The 15,031-nt window shown below is 37.2% G+C and overlaps 1 protein-coding gene across 5 annotated transcripts in view; it reads right to left on the minus strand.

Moving 5' to 3' along the window:
• Positions 1-1,142: 1,142 nt before the first annotated feature.
• Positions 1,143-15,031, minus strand: part of RSPO2 (R-spondin 2) — a 112,208-nt gene continuing 98,319 nt past the window's right edge. For 4 of the 5 annotated variants that reach the window (XM_066990656.1, XM_048068757.2, XM_066990660.1 and 1 more), the window contains one exon: positions 1,143-3,808. In XM_066990656.1, the coding sequence (XP_066846757.1) occupies positions 3,699-3,808 (110 nt within the window). In that variant the 3' untranslated portion in view covers positions 1,143-3,698. Of the gene's footprint in view, positions 3,809-14,366; positions 14,423-15,031 lie in introns of those variants that run through there. The other variant, XM_066990661.1, reaches the window with a different exon arrangement.

Consider the following 15,031-nt stretch of genomic DNA (forward strand, 5'->3'; position numbering starts at 1 on the left):
AGAACAGCTGAGATGCATTAAAGACCAGCCAGCCACAAAATAATTGCTTTAAATGTTCACCTGTGTTTTTACTAGAAGGTTAGGAGAATGCAGGGCATACTGAGGATACAGAAGTCCTAAAAGGAGCGTGAGGCTATTAATTCTCTCTTCTGAGAAAACTGAATAAAAGAATGTACGTTTTGGAAAAGGAATTCTTTGGACATCATCTCAATGAAACATTTTTTTGTTAACAAATGAATATAGCATGGGAAGTTCTTTATCCTGCTAATTTGAATCTTTCCTAGTTTTAAACAAATTTCCAATAGTTAATGTTTAAAGTAGAGGCATACAAACAATGTGAAGACAGAAGCTCCATGGCTCCAAATCCTTCCGGTATTTAAAGAAACAACTGGATTCAAAAGGTAGTGACAGTTCTGAAAAGGAAAAAATGTAATATGTGGTTATTTAGCCTGAAGAACATGCTAGAGGGAAATCTAGCTGCAGTCTTCAGCTGCCTGAACAGGGTTTAGAGAGGAGACTGAGTTCAGGATGAATAATAACAGACAGAAATCACAATGACAAAATTCTTATTGGACAAAAGGAGAAAACTTCCCAGTGAAGGTGGTCAAACACTGCAACAGGGACTAAAATGTTGTGAAATCCTCCACCTCAGACATATCTGATTTAACTTTGAGGTTAGCCCTCTTTCAACTGGGGCCTGGGACCAGATGGTCTATCTAGGTCCTTGCCAATTTCAAGAGAAGTATGATTTTATGACATCCCAAATACTACGAGTGCTTTTATAGAATCTACTCTGCAAAAGCAAGATAAAAATAGATGTCTAGGTCAAAGAAGAAACTACACATGAGGGCACTTGCTACTTAGAGATGAGTTTCCTGTGTCTATACTCTCAAGGAAAAAACAAATATGAAGATGACTAGGAAAAAAGAAACCAATGTGTTTCTAATGTATAGTGCCCGTATCCTTTTCAAACATGTTGTAAATATCAACAAAACCATATCTGTTTGGAAAATCTCCATATTTTCCACTCCAGTGTGAGAAAATCTGCATCCACACACCTTCTCCAATTCTTCTGTTTGCATGCTATTCTGAAGGAATACACTCCTTGAATTAAAAAGGACCAGAACTATTTTAGTCAGAAGCTTGTGACAACATTTTATTGTATTTTGTAGCATTCTTTCCATGACATGCCTAATACAGTATTTGTAACCACTATTAGAAGGATGGTACGAAGGTATTCTCTGCACTTACAGCCAAATTTGATAACCAGTAAGCAAAAAGGCAGCTAAAATTCTTATTGTCCTTTTCTATTATTGTTATTATTATTTTTTTTATTTTAAAGTGAGCATTTAAAGTCCAAAATAGCAGCCCAGGATCAGAACAATCTTACTGTCCTTAACATTATTATGTTCTAGGTAAATATGAGCATATTCTAAATGAAAGGTGAAAACCTCATGGTTAAGTGGAAGTCCACGAGCAGTTTAATGGAATGTTTGTATGTGTCTAAATTCTGCACATTTTTAGCAATATGTGTCCTAGCTAAGTATGAATATATTTGTGCTTATAGGTGCTTTATTTCCTTTATTTATTAATAAACATACAACCCATAAAACTAAAAATAAGATTTGTGGTATTTTTCTAAAGTATATCTCAAAGAAAGATTTGTAGGGCTCTGTGGTCTCTTTCACCTTTTTCTTTGTTGGAGAACACTGGGACTCCATGTGTGCAGTAACGCAAGTACAATTTAAGCCAGGTCAGACAGAAGCTTTATGGACTTGATCACAGTGAGAGAGCATTCAGATAGCACCTTCCCCTCTGCTCCCCCTTTTCTGGCAAGCAGTTGCAGAGGACCCACTTACTTACTGTTTCAAACCAACAAAAGATGTGAGGAGAATTATTCTAACATTAACTGAGCCAGATGTCAGTCCTTGGGAGGGATGGGCTCCAGACAATCATTTCTTTTTATGTTAATAAGGCCAAATACCCATGCTTGGGAGAGATGGACTCCCTCAGTAGCTTGCTAACTGCCACAGCTGACATTATGGAGCAATGGCTCTTGGTGGAGCCAATACGAGCAGCGCATCCAGTACATTCAGTATTATCCTAGCTCAGAAGTGAGTACAGGAGTGGGGGATGGAAACAACAGATTCCTATATTTTAGTTGAAAGGAATGATCTTTTTGTTAGGATAAACATGTTAGACAGACCCGTCACAACTTAAATATAAATAATTTTAACACCACACCTTGGTTTGTGTAGGTAGCGGTGCAAGGTTTAGTCCTAGAAGTAGAATAAATTCTCTAACTGACAGCATAAGTGACAGCAACTTTAGTGTGGGCTTTTCCAAGCAGATATTCAAAGATCTCCTCAAATACAAGCTAATAATGCAGGATTACCAAATTAGACATCCTGAGCCATTTTAACTTCCTACAAAGACATCCCCCTGCCCCCCCATCCCCAACCCAGATGCAGATTAAATTTGCTAAACCTACAAGTAACTGGCAATTCTGGGATATTGACTGGTGCTTGATGTACTTTTGAATGACTGATCTTACAGTGTTTTTCTTTTGATTCTCTGTACTCAGGTGTTCAATTGCTGTATCTGACTGGATCAGGACTAACAGAAATAAATCATTGTGCATCATATTTGAAAAACTACACGTACAATCTTAGATACCAAGAACTTCTGAAAAAAATTCTTTCCTGATACTCAAAACATCTATCATCATTATGCCTCATCTTTAAAAAGTTACCCTTATTTTTCTTAGACAAAATACACTGGGGATGAGATAGGAGTACAGAATAGCAGAAAAGACTTTTGTTTTACTAGTCTGATAAGTATACTTCAGAGCTGACACTCCACCATCCACTGTGAGGGTCAGTACAAGGTAGTTTAGCCATATGAATGTGCTTTACAAATGAGAAAAAAATCCACTTTGGAACTATTGAGAAATACGAAAAGATACTTAAACATAGTAAAAAGTAAACATTTACTGGGTTATTTTAAAGTATATTACTAGAACCAACAGGACATAACTTTAAACCTGTATAAAGTATTATACATAAAAATGCATAGATGTACAGTAAATATGTTCATTTATATGTAGACAGCATAATATGTACACGTAGGGTCTGTTGCGTATCCATAACTCTAAGCAATAATTCCTGTGGTATATTGTTTTAAAGCGGTTTTATTATACAACTGTTTCAATGTAGCAGGTGCTGAGAACAATGCACATTAACACTAAGTAGGTAAGTCATACCCATTTAATCTTGAAATGTACAAATATAGGGAAAAAAGGCCATAAATGCAATAGTACCTACACCTCCAAGACTTCCTTTTTTTATTTAAATATGCACAAGTCCGCCTAATGGTGATACATAGGTCTCTTTCCTGCTTCCATTCAGTGTCAACATGTTGACCAAGCACTCAGTACAAAATCTTTGACACACTTCAGCACCACTTCCACTGATTCAACTCAGTGCGTTCCTGACCTTGAAGTCTTCAGGTCAAAAATAAGACGAAAAAATAAAATAAAAAAATATATAAATAAAACAAACAAGCTTGTGGGCTTCTTTTCACAAGTTATTTGCCACCAATACTGTTAAAGCAGCTGAATCGTAGTGCATCCATGGGCAGGAGCATATAGCAGCTTTTCTGCACTTCGCAAAAATATATTAAAAAAAAAAATCAAGTCTTTACTGGCTTGTTTTATCTGTAGCTAAAAAGATGCTGTGCTGCTTCTGAGCCCTCTCCATCAAATTCTTTTTCTTCTTTTTTTTCTCCTTTGTTTTTGTTGCCCTTCTTCCTAAAAAATATAAATAAATAAATAAATAAATAAATAAAATATCTATGAGTCAATTAAGTAAAGAATACAAGGCAATATTAGAATGTAGTCAAAGAACTCAGTGGCACAGAAATTACTGATGGAGACTGCAGATGTAATGCTCGGTTAATAAGCTTTGATCATCAGTGAAAACAGAATTTTTCAATACAGTACAAGAGGAAGCAGGATCCCCAACTGTCAGCACTTGTCCACATGCACAGTTTTGCTGGTATGAGTAATAATGTTTATGTGGGTCTCGGTTTAATGGGATAATTCATGCAAGCAATATTATGCAAGTGCCTAGGGCCCAGAGCCAAACAAGTACGTAGACTCTAACTCACTAAAAGCTGGATCCGTGCCTTAGACCCTTGCGTAAATTTGCTTGAGTGAGTAATCCTATTTAAGTCAAGTCCAATATATCCCTGATTTACATGAGAAATTAGGCATTGCAGCCCAAGTATTTGGCTCGATGTAGCCCTACATGCTTTGGCAGAAAGAATGCCGCCTCTGTAAAGAACTGCTATTATTGGTGATTAGCACACACTGCCTAATTCTCACAGCACATTATTGCGCTGAAACACAAAATTCATTACGCACTTTCTGTTACTGGAAGTTCACTGAAAAATAACCAAAATCATGAAATCGGGATCAATACAGGAAGAATTCTCAGAGATTCTCAGGGATTCTCAGAGTTCCTGAAATGAGAAAGATTTTTTTGCTGTTCACCTCTAATAATAAATCAATGCCCTTTGACTAATTTAGCAAAGATCCCATGGACTGAAAAAAAAAAATTTAGACAGAAAAATCTTAATTCAGCATTGTGTTAACTTTTGTATGTATGTTTAAATTCTATAAACTTTAGTAGGATTTAAGGAGATGACTGAATTTTGTCTTGAGTGAGAGTGGTCTGTGTTTTCTTGGCAGTATGATAGACTGAAATATGTCTTCAATGGAGAAAAAATGACATTAATCTCTAGAGGTGTCAACCCTAAACTTTCAAGAAAAGTAAATTAATGTAAGAAAACAAAAAAGAAATTTCAAATAGCTGATAACACAAAAATGTGAAGATTTCTTTCTTTTTAACTACAATGACAGCACAGTATTAACTGGGAGAAATGTTTGCTAGTATGACTTTGACTTACTTCCACATTGTTTTTTAACTAAAAGAATAAAGGCCCAAACCAGTATGAAACATTCTTTCTCTATTTGATAACAAGGCTGAATGAATCTGATTCTAAAATCATAAAAAATTATGATTCATTAAACACATAGGTATATATATTTAAGATTACATATTTGTAATCTGCTAATCTGCTGCCTATGCTACTATTCTTTAAGAATTATTACAATACTGGCTTTTAAAACAGGACAGGACATTAAGGTAATGAGAACATGAGTTTAGCCCATATTAAAATCGCAAGGGTCCTTGGAGTTTACTTCTGCTTCTCGTTAAAGTCTGGCATTAATACTACTATGGCATTTTGCCATTTTTAAATCTAGTTAATCCTACAAAGTAAAACTTCAGTCCAACCAATCATTAATCAAAGCCGCTTTTAAGTTAAAACTCTTTAGTAACACTGTATCTAATGACTAGGCACACCTAATGAGGTCAGAGAGAAGTAAAAGACACAAAGGGGCATTACAACAAGATGGTTTTGATTACACAAATTTCCATATCACAATTTTGTCATCCTATTAGTCGGTATATTGCAAGGCATCAGGACTGGGTTGAATATATAGTTGAACATTGCATTCTGTATTGCATTTTAAATATACTTTTTTTTTTTTTTCACCTGAGTCTTTTAAATATTATTAAGGAAGTAGCAGATGAGGGAAAAACCGAACTGAAACAAGTGACAATTCTGTTAGTCAGAAGACCACCAGAACAGTTTTGCTGCACAGTTTGCACAGTGATCTCACATTGTGAAGTTTTGCACTATACAGAACACTCAGTAAAAAGAAATATAATTTCCAGTCAGTGCCACATCTAATTTTCTCTACAATGTCCTCCTGAAAACTAAAGTAAGAGCTTACTGCAAGTTTCAGGTAGTAACAGGTTCTATTATTTTTCCTCTGAAAAGTCTGACATGCACAGGTAAAATGACACACAGCCTGCTTGGTGTGTATGTTTAAGCCTTACAAAATAGCTCTTGTAAGTGTCAAATCATATTGCTAGCTGATGCTCTGCGGCAGCCATCTGGCTGCCTGCATGGAGAAGGCAACACATCTTCTTTTACATGTCTTGCAGTAGAAACCTGTGGAAAGGCAGTACCACGGAGCCCCGCATGCCTCATAACTTGCTCTCATGTTATTGAGACCTTTGTTTGCTCATTAAATTTCAAGTGCTGTGTTGCACATAATAAGTTTTATTATTTTCAGGACAATGCTAAACTACACAAGCAATATCCAGATGACCGGCAATGCTAACACAGTCCCAAATGGCAACTGTCACTTTAACCAGAAAACTGAATATGAACAGTTTTCCTTGGCTAAACATCAGCTCCCGTATTGCTACCAGGATACAACGGAGATTAGAGATTAGCAGAAAAGCAGTGACTATAAAGACTAGAGAGTTCAATGTATGTTGCTGAGGTCCCAGTGCATGAGAGCTTTTATTAAATTCAGACTTCAATTACAGTCCTGATTCTGTCAGCAAAAGCACAGTCAACAGAAGTAACTTCTGAATGTCTTGCTACAGGCTTCTTTTGAAGAACACAATACAGAAAGCAGATCCCCAGAGAAGATCTGAGAACCAGATTCTCCAGGTTCCCCAACAGCAGGACCACAGGGTGAGGATGGCCATCAGAGGAGACCTTCCCTGGGTACCAGCAGCAAGCATGGCAGCAGCTCCCTCCACTCCAGGAGACGTTTCAGGGTGGTGGACCTTGTCTACAGTGATACTTGGGTGGCCTCCTCCATGTCTGGCCATGCTCCCTGATCCTGAGAGCAAAAGCCCTGCCTCCAAGGCCCTCTCTCCGTTGGGGCTCTGCTGTTCTTAGGTTTGCTTAGGCTGTTATCATAGAAACACAGAATCATCTAGGTTGGAAAAGACCTCCAAGATCATCTAGTCCAACATTACGTAGCAAGTCCCATCACTAATCCATGCCCCTTAGTGTCACATCCACATATTTTCTCCAGGGATGGAGACAACCACTTCCCTGGGCAGCCCATTCAATGTTGAAAAGGAGTGGATATTAGCAGTGGTTTATTTTAGTCCAGAATTTACCACTGCACACACAAGTAAAATCCTGGCTTGGGGCAAGTTGTCTGAAGAGAAAGGGGGGGGGGGAACATAAGGACAGGTTTTACCCCCACTGTGCGGATTGCCAGCCCTCAGAGGGAGCAGGGTGGATAAGAAAGCCAGACTAGCCTTGCTCTGCAAAAGCCTCCACTATGGGCCAGAAAAGCAAGCCACCCCTTTGAGTAAGAGTGACGAAGCTATTTGTAATAACTGCTGAAACCTATACAGCCCAGATTGTGTAAAAATAGGGTTGCTAGAAAGGGAAAAACCCCACAGTCCCCCTCCACAGGTCCTGGGAGGCACTGGGGCCTCACATCAGGCTCTGCCACAGCCTGTTACTCAGCTCAGCGTTTCCTCCCAGCCTGGCTCCAGCTCTCTCCCATCAATAGCAGGTTACAGCATTACTGTACAGGACACAGAGTGACAATATCTGAGATAATAATCCCGGTCCACATAGCCTATAAAACCCTTCTTATCAGAAACAGAGCCCCAGGGAGCAGATCGTTGAGTGCAGCACCTGGCATCTGCAGCCAGCAATGCTCTTTAAGCGACATCGCATCGTCTCCAGTGATAACTCGCCCGCCTGTCAGCTGGCAGATAGCCACGGGCTTTGTTTCCCCTTTCCAAGTTATAGGCCTCCACATCAGATCTGATTTTCAATCTTTATTTTATTGCTGCAGACAACATATCCTTGAAAGACCTTGGTGTGAACAGCAGTGGGAGCAAATACAAATAATTCAGTCAAAGAGCAGGATATCTGAACACGGGCTGTTCAGGTTACTGTATTCCTGTTTCTATTTCAACTGGCTTTTCCCTTGCACGCTAACAAGCTAACCAACTTTTCCTTGAAAAGCATTTTTTATCTCAAACTCCCTAAAAAAAAAAAAAAGAGTGCCTCGATTTTTATTATCTGCGTCAGCTCAGAACATAATTTAGAGAAATATGTTTAATACTTTGTATAGTCATGTGTAGACACTGAAAGATGTGTATGGCCTAAGAAAGAGCAGAAATATAGTTAGATTTGATGTTCAGTTATTTAGCAAATAAAATCCTTAAAAAGCTTATCTATCACTCTGTATCTCACAGTTCTGCACAGAAGCAAGACTGGCAAAGATAGTCAATAAAATCCTTTATTTCGATGTTATACAATCTGGCTTTGTTGTTTGCTTTGTAAATGACTAAGGGATAATTTTTATTTTTTTTTTTCTACAAAGTATATTATCACAATCATCTGTATTTTTACAGTGTTATTCATTAAACTTTTTTTTGGACTACTTGTTTATGGTTGGTGTATGGTCAACTAATATGCTGTGCAATGAAACATTTTTGTTAGATAATAATGTAACACGGTTTCTAATGGTATAATAATATACAGGCAAAGGTATAACAACATCTAGGTAATATTGTAATTCCAACATCAATTCCTGGGGGGAAGAAAAAAAAAAGAAAAAAAAAGTATTTATGCTAATATACACAGCAATTGTCTATACAGCATAGAGTAATAGCTGTGAGTAACTTTGTCAATATGTGAAGGACATTTTTTCTTTTTATGTTGTTGCTATTGTACCACTTTATTATCATTGCTCCTAAAGCAGATGCATGTTGCTAATTAGAGATTCGTGCTCAGTTCCCTGGCTTGTCTCCTACCCTGAGCTCAAAGGGATTTGGAAATACTGCATGTTCCTTCTGGATTGACCCTCCTGGTCAATTCAGGATACACATTAGTTGGTTCAGAAGGAGCTTCATTAACTTCTGTCAGCTGCAAAAGTGGCTTTCTCCAGGCAGAATTTGGGAGGCAGATTCTTAACACTCAGGGCCCACCTGACTCTCCAGAATTAAAATGAAGCAGATATATTTACAGACTCCCAGCCATACTGCTTGAGGCCCTTGGCTCAGACATCAGCATCAGTTCTGTGGCCAAATTGTCCTTCATTTGCGGTGTAAATACTGTTGTACGTACAGCTCTTCTAATGAAACATGTCCACTTCTAGCTTCAGCAGACAGAGAAAATGAAATGTGTTTTCATCCACATGAGGGCAGTAAGGATTTCAATCTAAAACATTTAACAAAAGAAAAGAAAAAAAAATCTGCATCTTTACTTCACAGTGTAATTCCCTCACAAATTTTCAGTGTTCACACATAAAAATTATTTTATTTCGGAGAGATAAAAATGCCTAATACTCCCTTCTTTGTTTAAAACATTTTCCTTTTCCATTGATGACTACAGAATGATGGGACTTGAAAATGTCACTTCTAGTATTTTCATATGCAGAATTTGCACTGCACTGTAAAGGCACAGTGGTGTCCTGGGATAATAGCATACCTCATTAAATGCACATTTTGATCTTTTCTTACATTTTGTTTGGCCTTTTAGGAGCCAAATGTTGCATACTTGTAAAACATTCTCTTACAGATGTAGTTCCAATTAAGATCCTGAGTGTGGCAGCATCCCCTCTGCAGGGTGAGCTAGAAACGTTATAGCACTCAAGTCAACAAAAAAACAACAAACATACAAACAAACAAAACAAACAAGCAAACAAAGGATTCAGTCCAGAAATTATTCTCCAATAGAAAATCATTCCCTGGTACTTTCAGTTGGATGAAAAATATCTGATACTGAAAGTGCCAGAGAAATACACAAATTGTTAAGAAATCTTATACATTCAGTAAAAGAGAAAAGAAAATCCCCACTGCTACTAACTCAAGCTTAAAGTGTGGCTAAAGCATGATTTACAAACCTACTCTGACAAGTGGTCCACAGGAAGACAACACAATGAACTTTAGTAGCATAGCAAACCTTACATCATGGGCATCACTACCCTTATCACATGTTACGGAGTTAATGACAGCTTTCCTAATAAGAATTTATTCTGCAGTTATTTTTTAACATTATCAAATTTAGGCTTAAATTGTCTATGCTCAGTGTGTTCTACGGAAAAAATATGACTAGGGGGAGGTCAGCCAAAATAGCCATTTTGTGCAGGGAGTGAAAGAGATTGGGACTTGGACGGTGGCACTGGAAAAAAAAAAAGGCAAATTGGTTGAGGAGATGGGACAGAAGGGGACAAGTGTCAGAAACCAGTGCCTCATTCTCCTGGTTGAATTTCTGTTGTTGTTTGAAGTCTTACATAAACACATTTGCCTCAGAAGACAACAGAAAGGACGTTATGATCATATAAAGTACATAATCAGCCCATGCCACCATTTCTAATCCCAAAATATCAGATTTTATAAACATGGGTTAATATTTGCAAAGCACTGAAATATGAGAACAATGAACACCTTAGAAAAGTCATGAATTATTTAATGTTCTAAGGGTTGAATAATGTTGAGCAAATTAGGCCTCAGAACAATTACTGAGTAAAAATAGAAGAAAAAAAATCTAATTATACTGTAACATAACTGATATGAAGTAGGAGGAAATGAAGGCATTTCTTCAGCTTTGAAGTGCTTGATTTTGCAAACTTAATGGTCTTATTTTTTACTTTTTCATACAATACTAATAATTATATAAATTATACATATTTGTAGTCTATTGACATTAATAAAGCTATTACAATAATAGACTATGAAAATGAGTTCCCTTATGTAAAAGGCACAGTTAGACGATTTTTGCACATTCTTCTCTGTTCGACCTGAGCTTTCCTGGTGAAAACCAGGGAAATTTCTGCCTTGAATAGACTTTGTAATTTCTACATAAATTAGTATGAAAACATTGGTAATGCAGAGCTAACTTGTGTGATATCTTATTCAGTTCCTGGCAGTCAGAATTCTGACATCTTATTTTCAACTTAATCATTTCACAATTTAGGGTAAATGATTATATCCCATCCTACACACAACACTGCATATAACTGGTGTTTGTATGTTGCCAGACAGAGATGAAGGATAATTTAAAAGAAGCACATAATTTCTTGACTTAAAAAATAAATAAATTAATTAATTAATTAATTAAAAATCTGTATCCCAAATTTCTGTATCTCAATCTCACTAGCTCTTTTTATTTCAACATATCCACTAAGAAGTGAAAGCTTTTATTATTTAGGGCAAGAATAAGCAAAATGAGGTACTCTTTTCCTCCGAAAAGTACGTATCTACTTTTCATCTGGCCTGAATGAAAACTACTTAAGCAAAACTAAAATCTGATGTTCTTTTCTTCTAGACAATATTGAGTATCACCAGACATTGTCATCTAATTGAGAAATTCCTACACAAAGAATGGAATTTATATGTCACAGTCTACTAAGAGTTCAGAGGAGTTTTCCTCAACTTCAGAGCAAATTGACTAAGAGTAGTCTTACATTGCTGAAACACAGCTTTCTCCATAGTGCAGTTTTACAACATGCACAGTAGATGGCAGTGAGATATTAACTGAAAAATGGTTTCCACTTCCATCAAAGAATATTCATTTTTCTTTGCAGAATTATACCCATTTACTCTGCCTAGAAAAATAAAACTGATAGAACATAAAAATTAGGACTTCACACATACACACTCAGAAAATAAAGCAAAAAGAAGCACATTGTGGGAAGAGGAAAACTAGCAAACTCTAGGTTACATGGAAACTCACAGAAAACTCTGATAGAAGACCTAAGCTTAACTGAGTACTATAGATGTTCAGACATTGGGTATCGTACTCCTTTTAGCCACAGTTATGTGAAAATATGTCAGTCTCCAATGCAGCCAAAATGCTAATCTAAAGTGGATTTAGCTCAGAATTCGAAAGTTCTGGACATTGGTGGCAAAGAGGTTACTCACCATCCTTATCTCAGTCAGCACCATGTCAGATCAGATGCTTTGCAAGCACAGCCAAGCAAAATATTTCCAATGGAAGGCTGGTTAGTTTTTTTATTTCTTCCTTTCACAATTCAATATAAAGTAAATTTCAAAATAATATAAAAAAAATTATGCCCAGTCAATAATTTGCATACATATGTAAATATGCTTTATATATATAGGCAACAGTTAGAACTGAAAACTCTAACTGGCTTTGAACTTCTATATGTTTGATTGAACTCTGATCTGACTTAAAACTCTTTCGTTGGTATTTCAAAATATTCTTTTTTTTTCCCCCCCCTTTTCTGCCCACTTCAATTCATTTTTTTTAATCTCTTTTTATAGTGAATATAAAATATTTTTTCTTGATATAACATTTATTTGTGGCACCTGCAAGGTTTAATTTCATATTAGAAATTGCATCAAGGAATGTTCCATCCATTGTACTAAAAGTTCCATCAAAGGTCTCTTACAGAGAGAGACTACACTGGAAAGCTGATTTTATTATTTAGTTATTTATCTAGAGATTTTTGTTCTATAAAATACTATTTAGTTCTGAAGGGTTTATCTTTTTATTTCCCGTTAAGGATTCTGACCTAGAACCGAATACAAAAAACAATTTTGTTTCACAACTACAGCTCAGATAATAGTTTCAACTGTCTATTCTGCTTCTCTTTAAGTAATGCACAGACAATCTTTCCAAGACTCAGTAAGAAGAGAGGCTACACTGCACACCTGACTACTGAATAAACTACTGTCAAACAGGACGACCCTGATGAATAGCAACTGAAAACCTATTGATTTTTAATATATTATTCCTAATCCTATGATGTAAAATCATTACCTAGGTCTGCTCATCAAAGAGCGGTGTACTAGATCAGCTGCTAAACCTGAGTTGCTCACATATGCTCATTTGATTTATACTTGAGAAGGGGCTGAAACAGAAGATATTAATGCTGCTTTCCTGACTTTGGTCAGGTTGGTCTCTGTTTATCCTTAGCTATACCAGTGTGCAATGTGTACACTTTCCCCTTCTCCTCAGACATTTTTCTGGTGCAGGAAGAGGAAATATTTTCACCTGTTTTCTTCACTAAATCTGCAACCAGAACTTCACTCTATCCTTTATAGTTTTCACTATCGGTACTATGGTCATGATGGGGTCACTGTCTCAGTTTTCTAGTTGCAGAAGACTTCTGTATGAGCTTATCTTTTCCAGTACTCCCCCTGTGCTGGTGCAGTGTAACACACTCTCTGTACCTAATGATCTAAATTTAGCTTTCAGGACCTCCCTTTACCTGCACACTGTGGCCACAGACTTCTCCACAGCATTCACTGTAAGTCTGTCAAGGGGTCCCGTGGGATTTACTGCCTTTCCACCTGGGAGAGTAAGTTGCTGAAAGTTTCCCAAGGTTATTGCATATCCAGTTACTGACCTTTCAAGGATTCAAACCCCCCCAGAAGCAATAGGGGAAAGACTTCTCTGCAGCTATTTATCAAGGCAGACACAGATAATTCTTCTGAAGCTGTAACTCTGTAATCATTTAATCTACCATAAATTCAGGCAGCCACTGAAAAGGGGGAGTTACCCTTCTTCCTGCTTTCACCTCCCTCACAGCAGCTTGTTCCCCATCCTTCCCACGTGTAGGGGCCAGGTCATCATCAAACAGTATCAGAGAATATCCCCAAACGCTGTACCTCAACTGTCTGCTGTGTTTTGGCTGGGCAGCCGGCACCCTCCCCTGCCCCTTCAGGAGATGTCTCAGGAAACAGCACAGGCCAGGGCCATGCTCCTGTAGGCATGTCCCTGGCTGGGGAGCTCTAAGCAGAGCAATGCAGATGTGGATCCTTTTCTGTTGATGCTGGTGACAAAGCAGCCCCCAGCACATTTAATTAACTGCTATTGACATAGTCACTATCTTTGAGCCATGGGCAATCTGGATTTAAGAGATGTTCTGATGTATATGGCTTTATCCCTAAATGTACTTCAGTAGCTCTCTTGCCAGCTTAGAATCACAGAATGGTTTGGGTTGGAAGGGACCTTAAAGACCTAATTCCATGGGCATGGAGCCTCCTGCTTGAACATTAGCACTTTTCCATGACAGCCTATGAGGGCTCTTGGACTTACTGCACACATGGAGCCTGCTAACACTCGTAAGCATGCTAGGTGTATTCATGTTGCAACCAGTTACTTCTACATCATATAGCTACAGAAGGGTTATTCACTATCTGAAGCTTGTAAAAGGGCACTTTTCTGCCTAAATCCTATTTATTTCCCAATAGTCACACATCACTTTTTCACAGATGTTAAAATTAATACTGCACAGCCATTGACAGAAAATAAATAGGTATAGTATCCAATATGGCACTGTATCTTGCTAAAACTTTTGTTTGTGCACAAGTACATCAAGCCATTGTCACAATTTTAGAAACAAACCACAAGCCAATAACCAAATTACTCTAGGCTTATTACTAGATTTAGCAACTTCAAGTATCTTGTTTGCCTTGAGGTTAACAGAAGCAGTTCTTACCTGAAGTTCACTACATCAAGACTGTCTCAAACCTGTATATCTTTACAAAGTCTGTAGAGGAAATAATAAATACCTGGATAAGAAAATTAGACATTGCATCTCTCTTTAAGAATGCGCATTCCTAAATTAAAATTAAAAACATGGTTTATTCCTTAAAAATAAAGAAGATGCGCTGATTGCAGGTGAGAAGCGGGTTCAAGAGAAAGTCTAGTGAGATTTCTTACATAAACATGAGCTATCATATATTGCTCTCTCATCCTGTTGACGTTAATAACTTGTTGGAGAAAGGCATCCGGTATAGATCTGAAGGAAACAAAGGATCCACCACTTCCTCTAGTAATTTTTCCAGCAGTTAATCATTCCACTGTTAGAAATATGCACCCAATTCCTAACTTAAATTTTAATATCCAGCTATTACTTCTCATTATACCTTTCAAGATCAGACTTTTTCTCTTTATGCGCTGTAGATCATCATCTTTTTTGAGAAGTTAAACACGTGTGTTTTTGTGTTTATAACATTAAGGTTATTTTGTAGCCCTCAAAAAAAAAAAAAAAAAAGTTTGTGACTCATCTCTGGTTCAGTTTTTCAGTAACTTTTATAAATAATGTTTCTCTGATCAGATGTTTCAGTTCTGCTCATATATAGGCTAAAACTAATCA

Source organism: Anser cygnoides, chromosome 2 (genome assembly GCF_040182565.1).
Source record: "Anser cygnoides isolate HZ-2024a breed goose chromosome 2, Taihu_goose_T2T_genome, whole genome shotgun sequence".
Taxonomy (NCBI): Eukaryota; Metazoa; Chordata; class Aves; order Anseriformes; family Anatidae; genus Anser; species Anser cygnoides.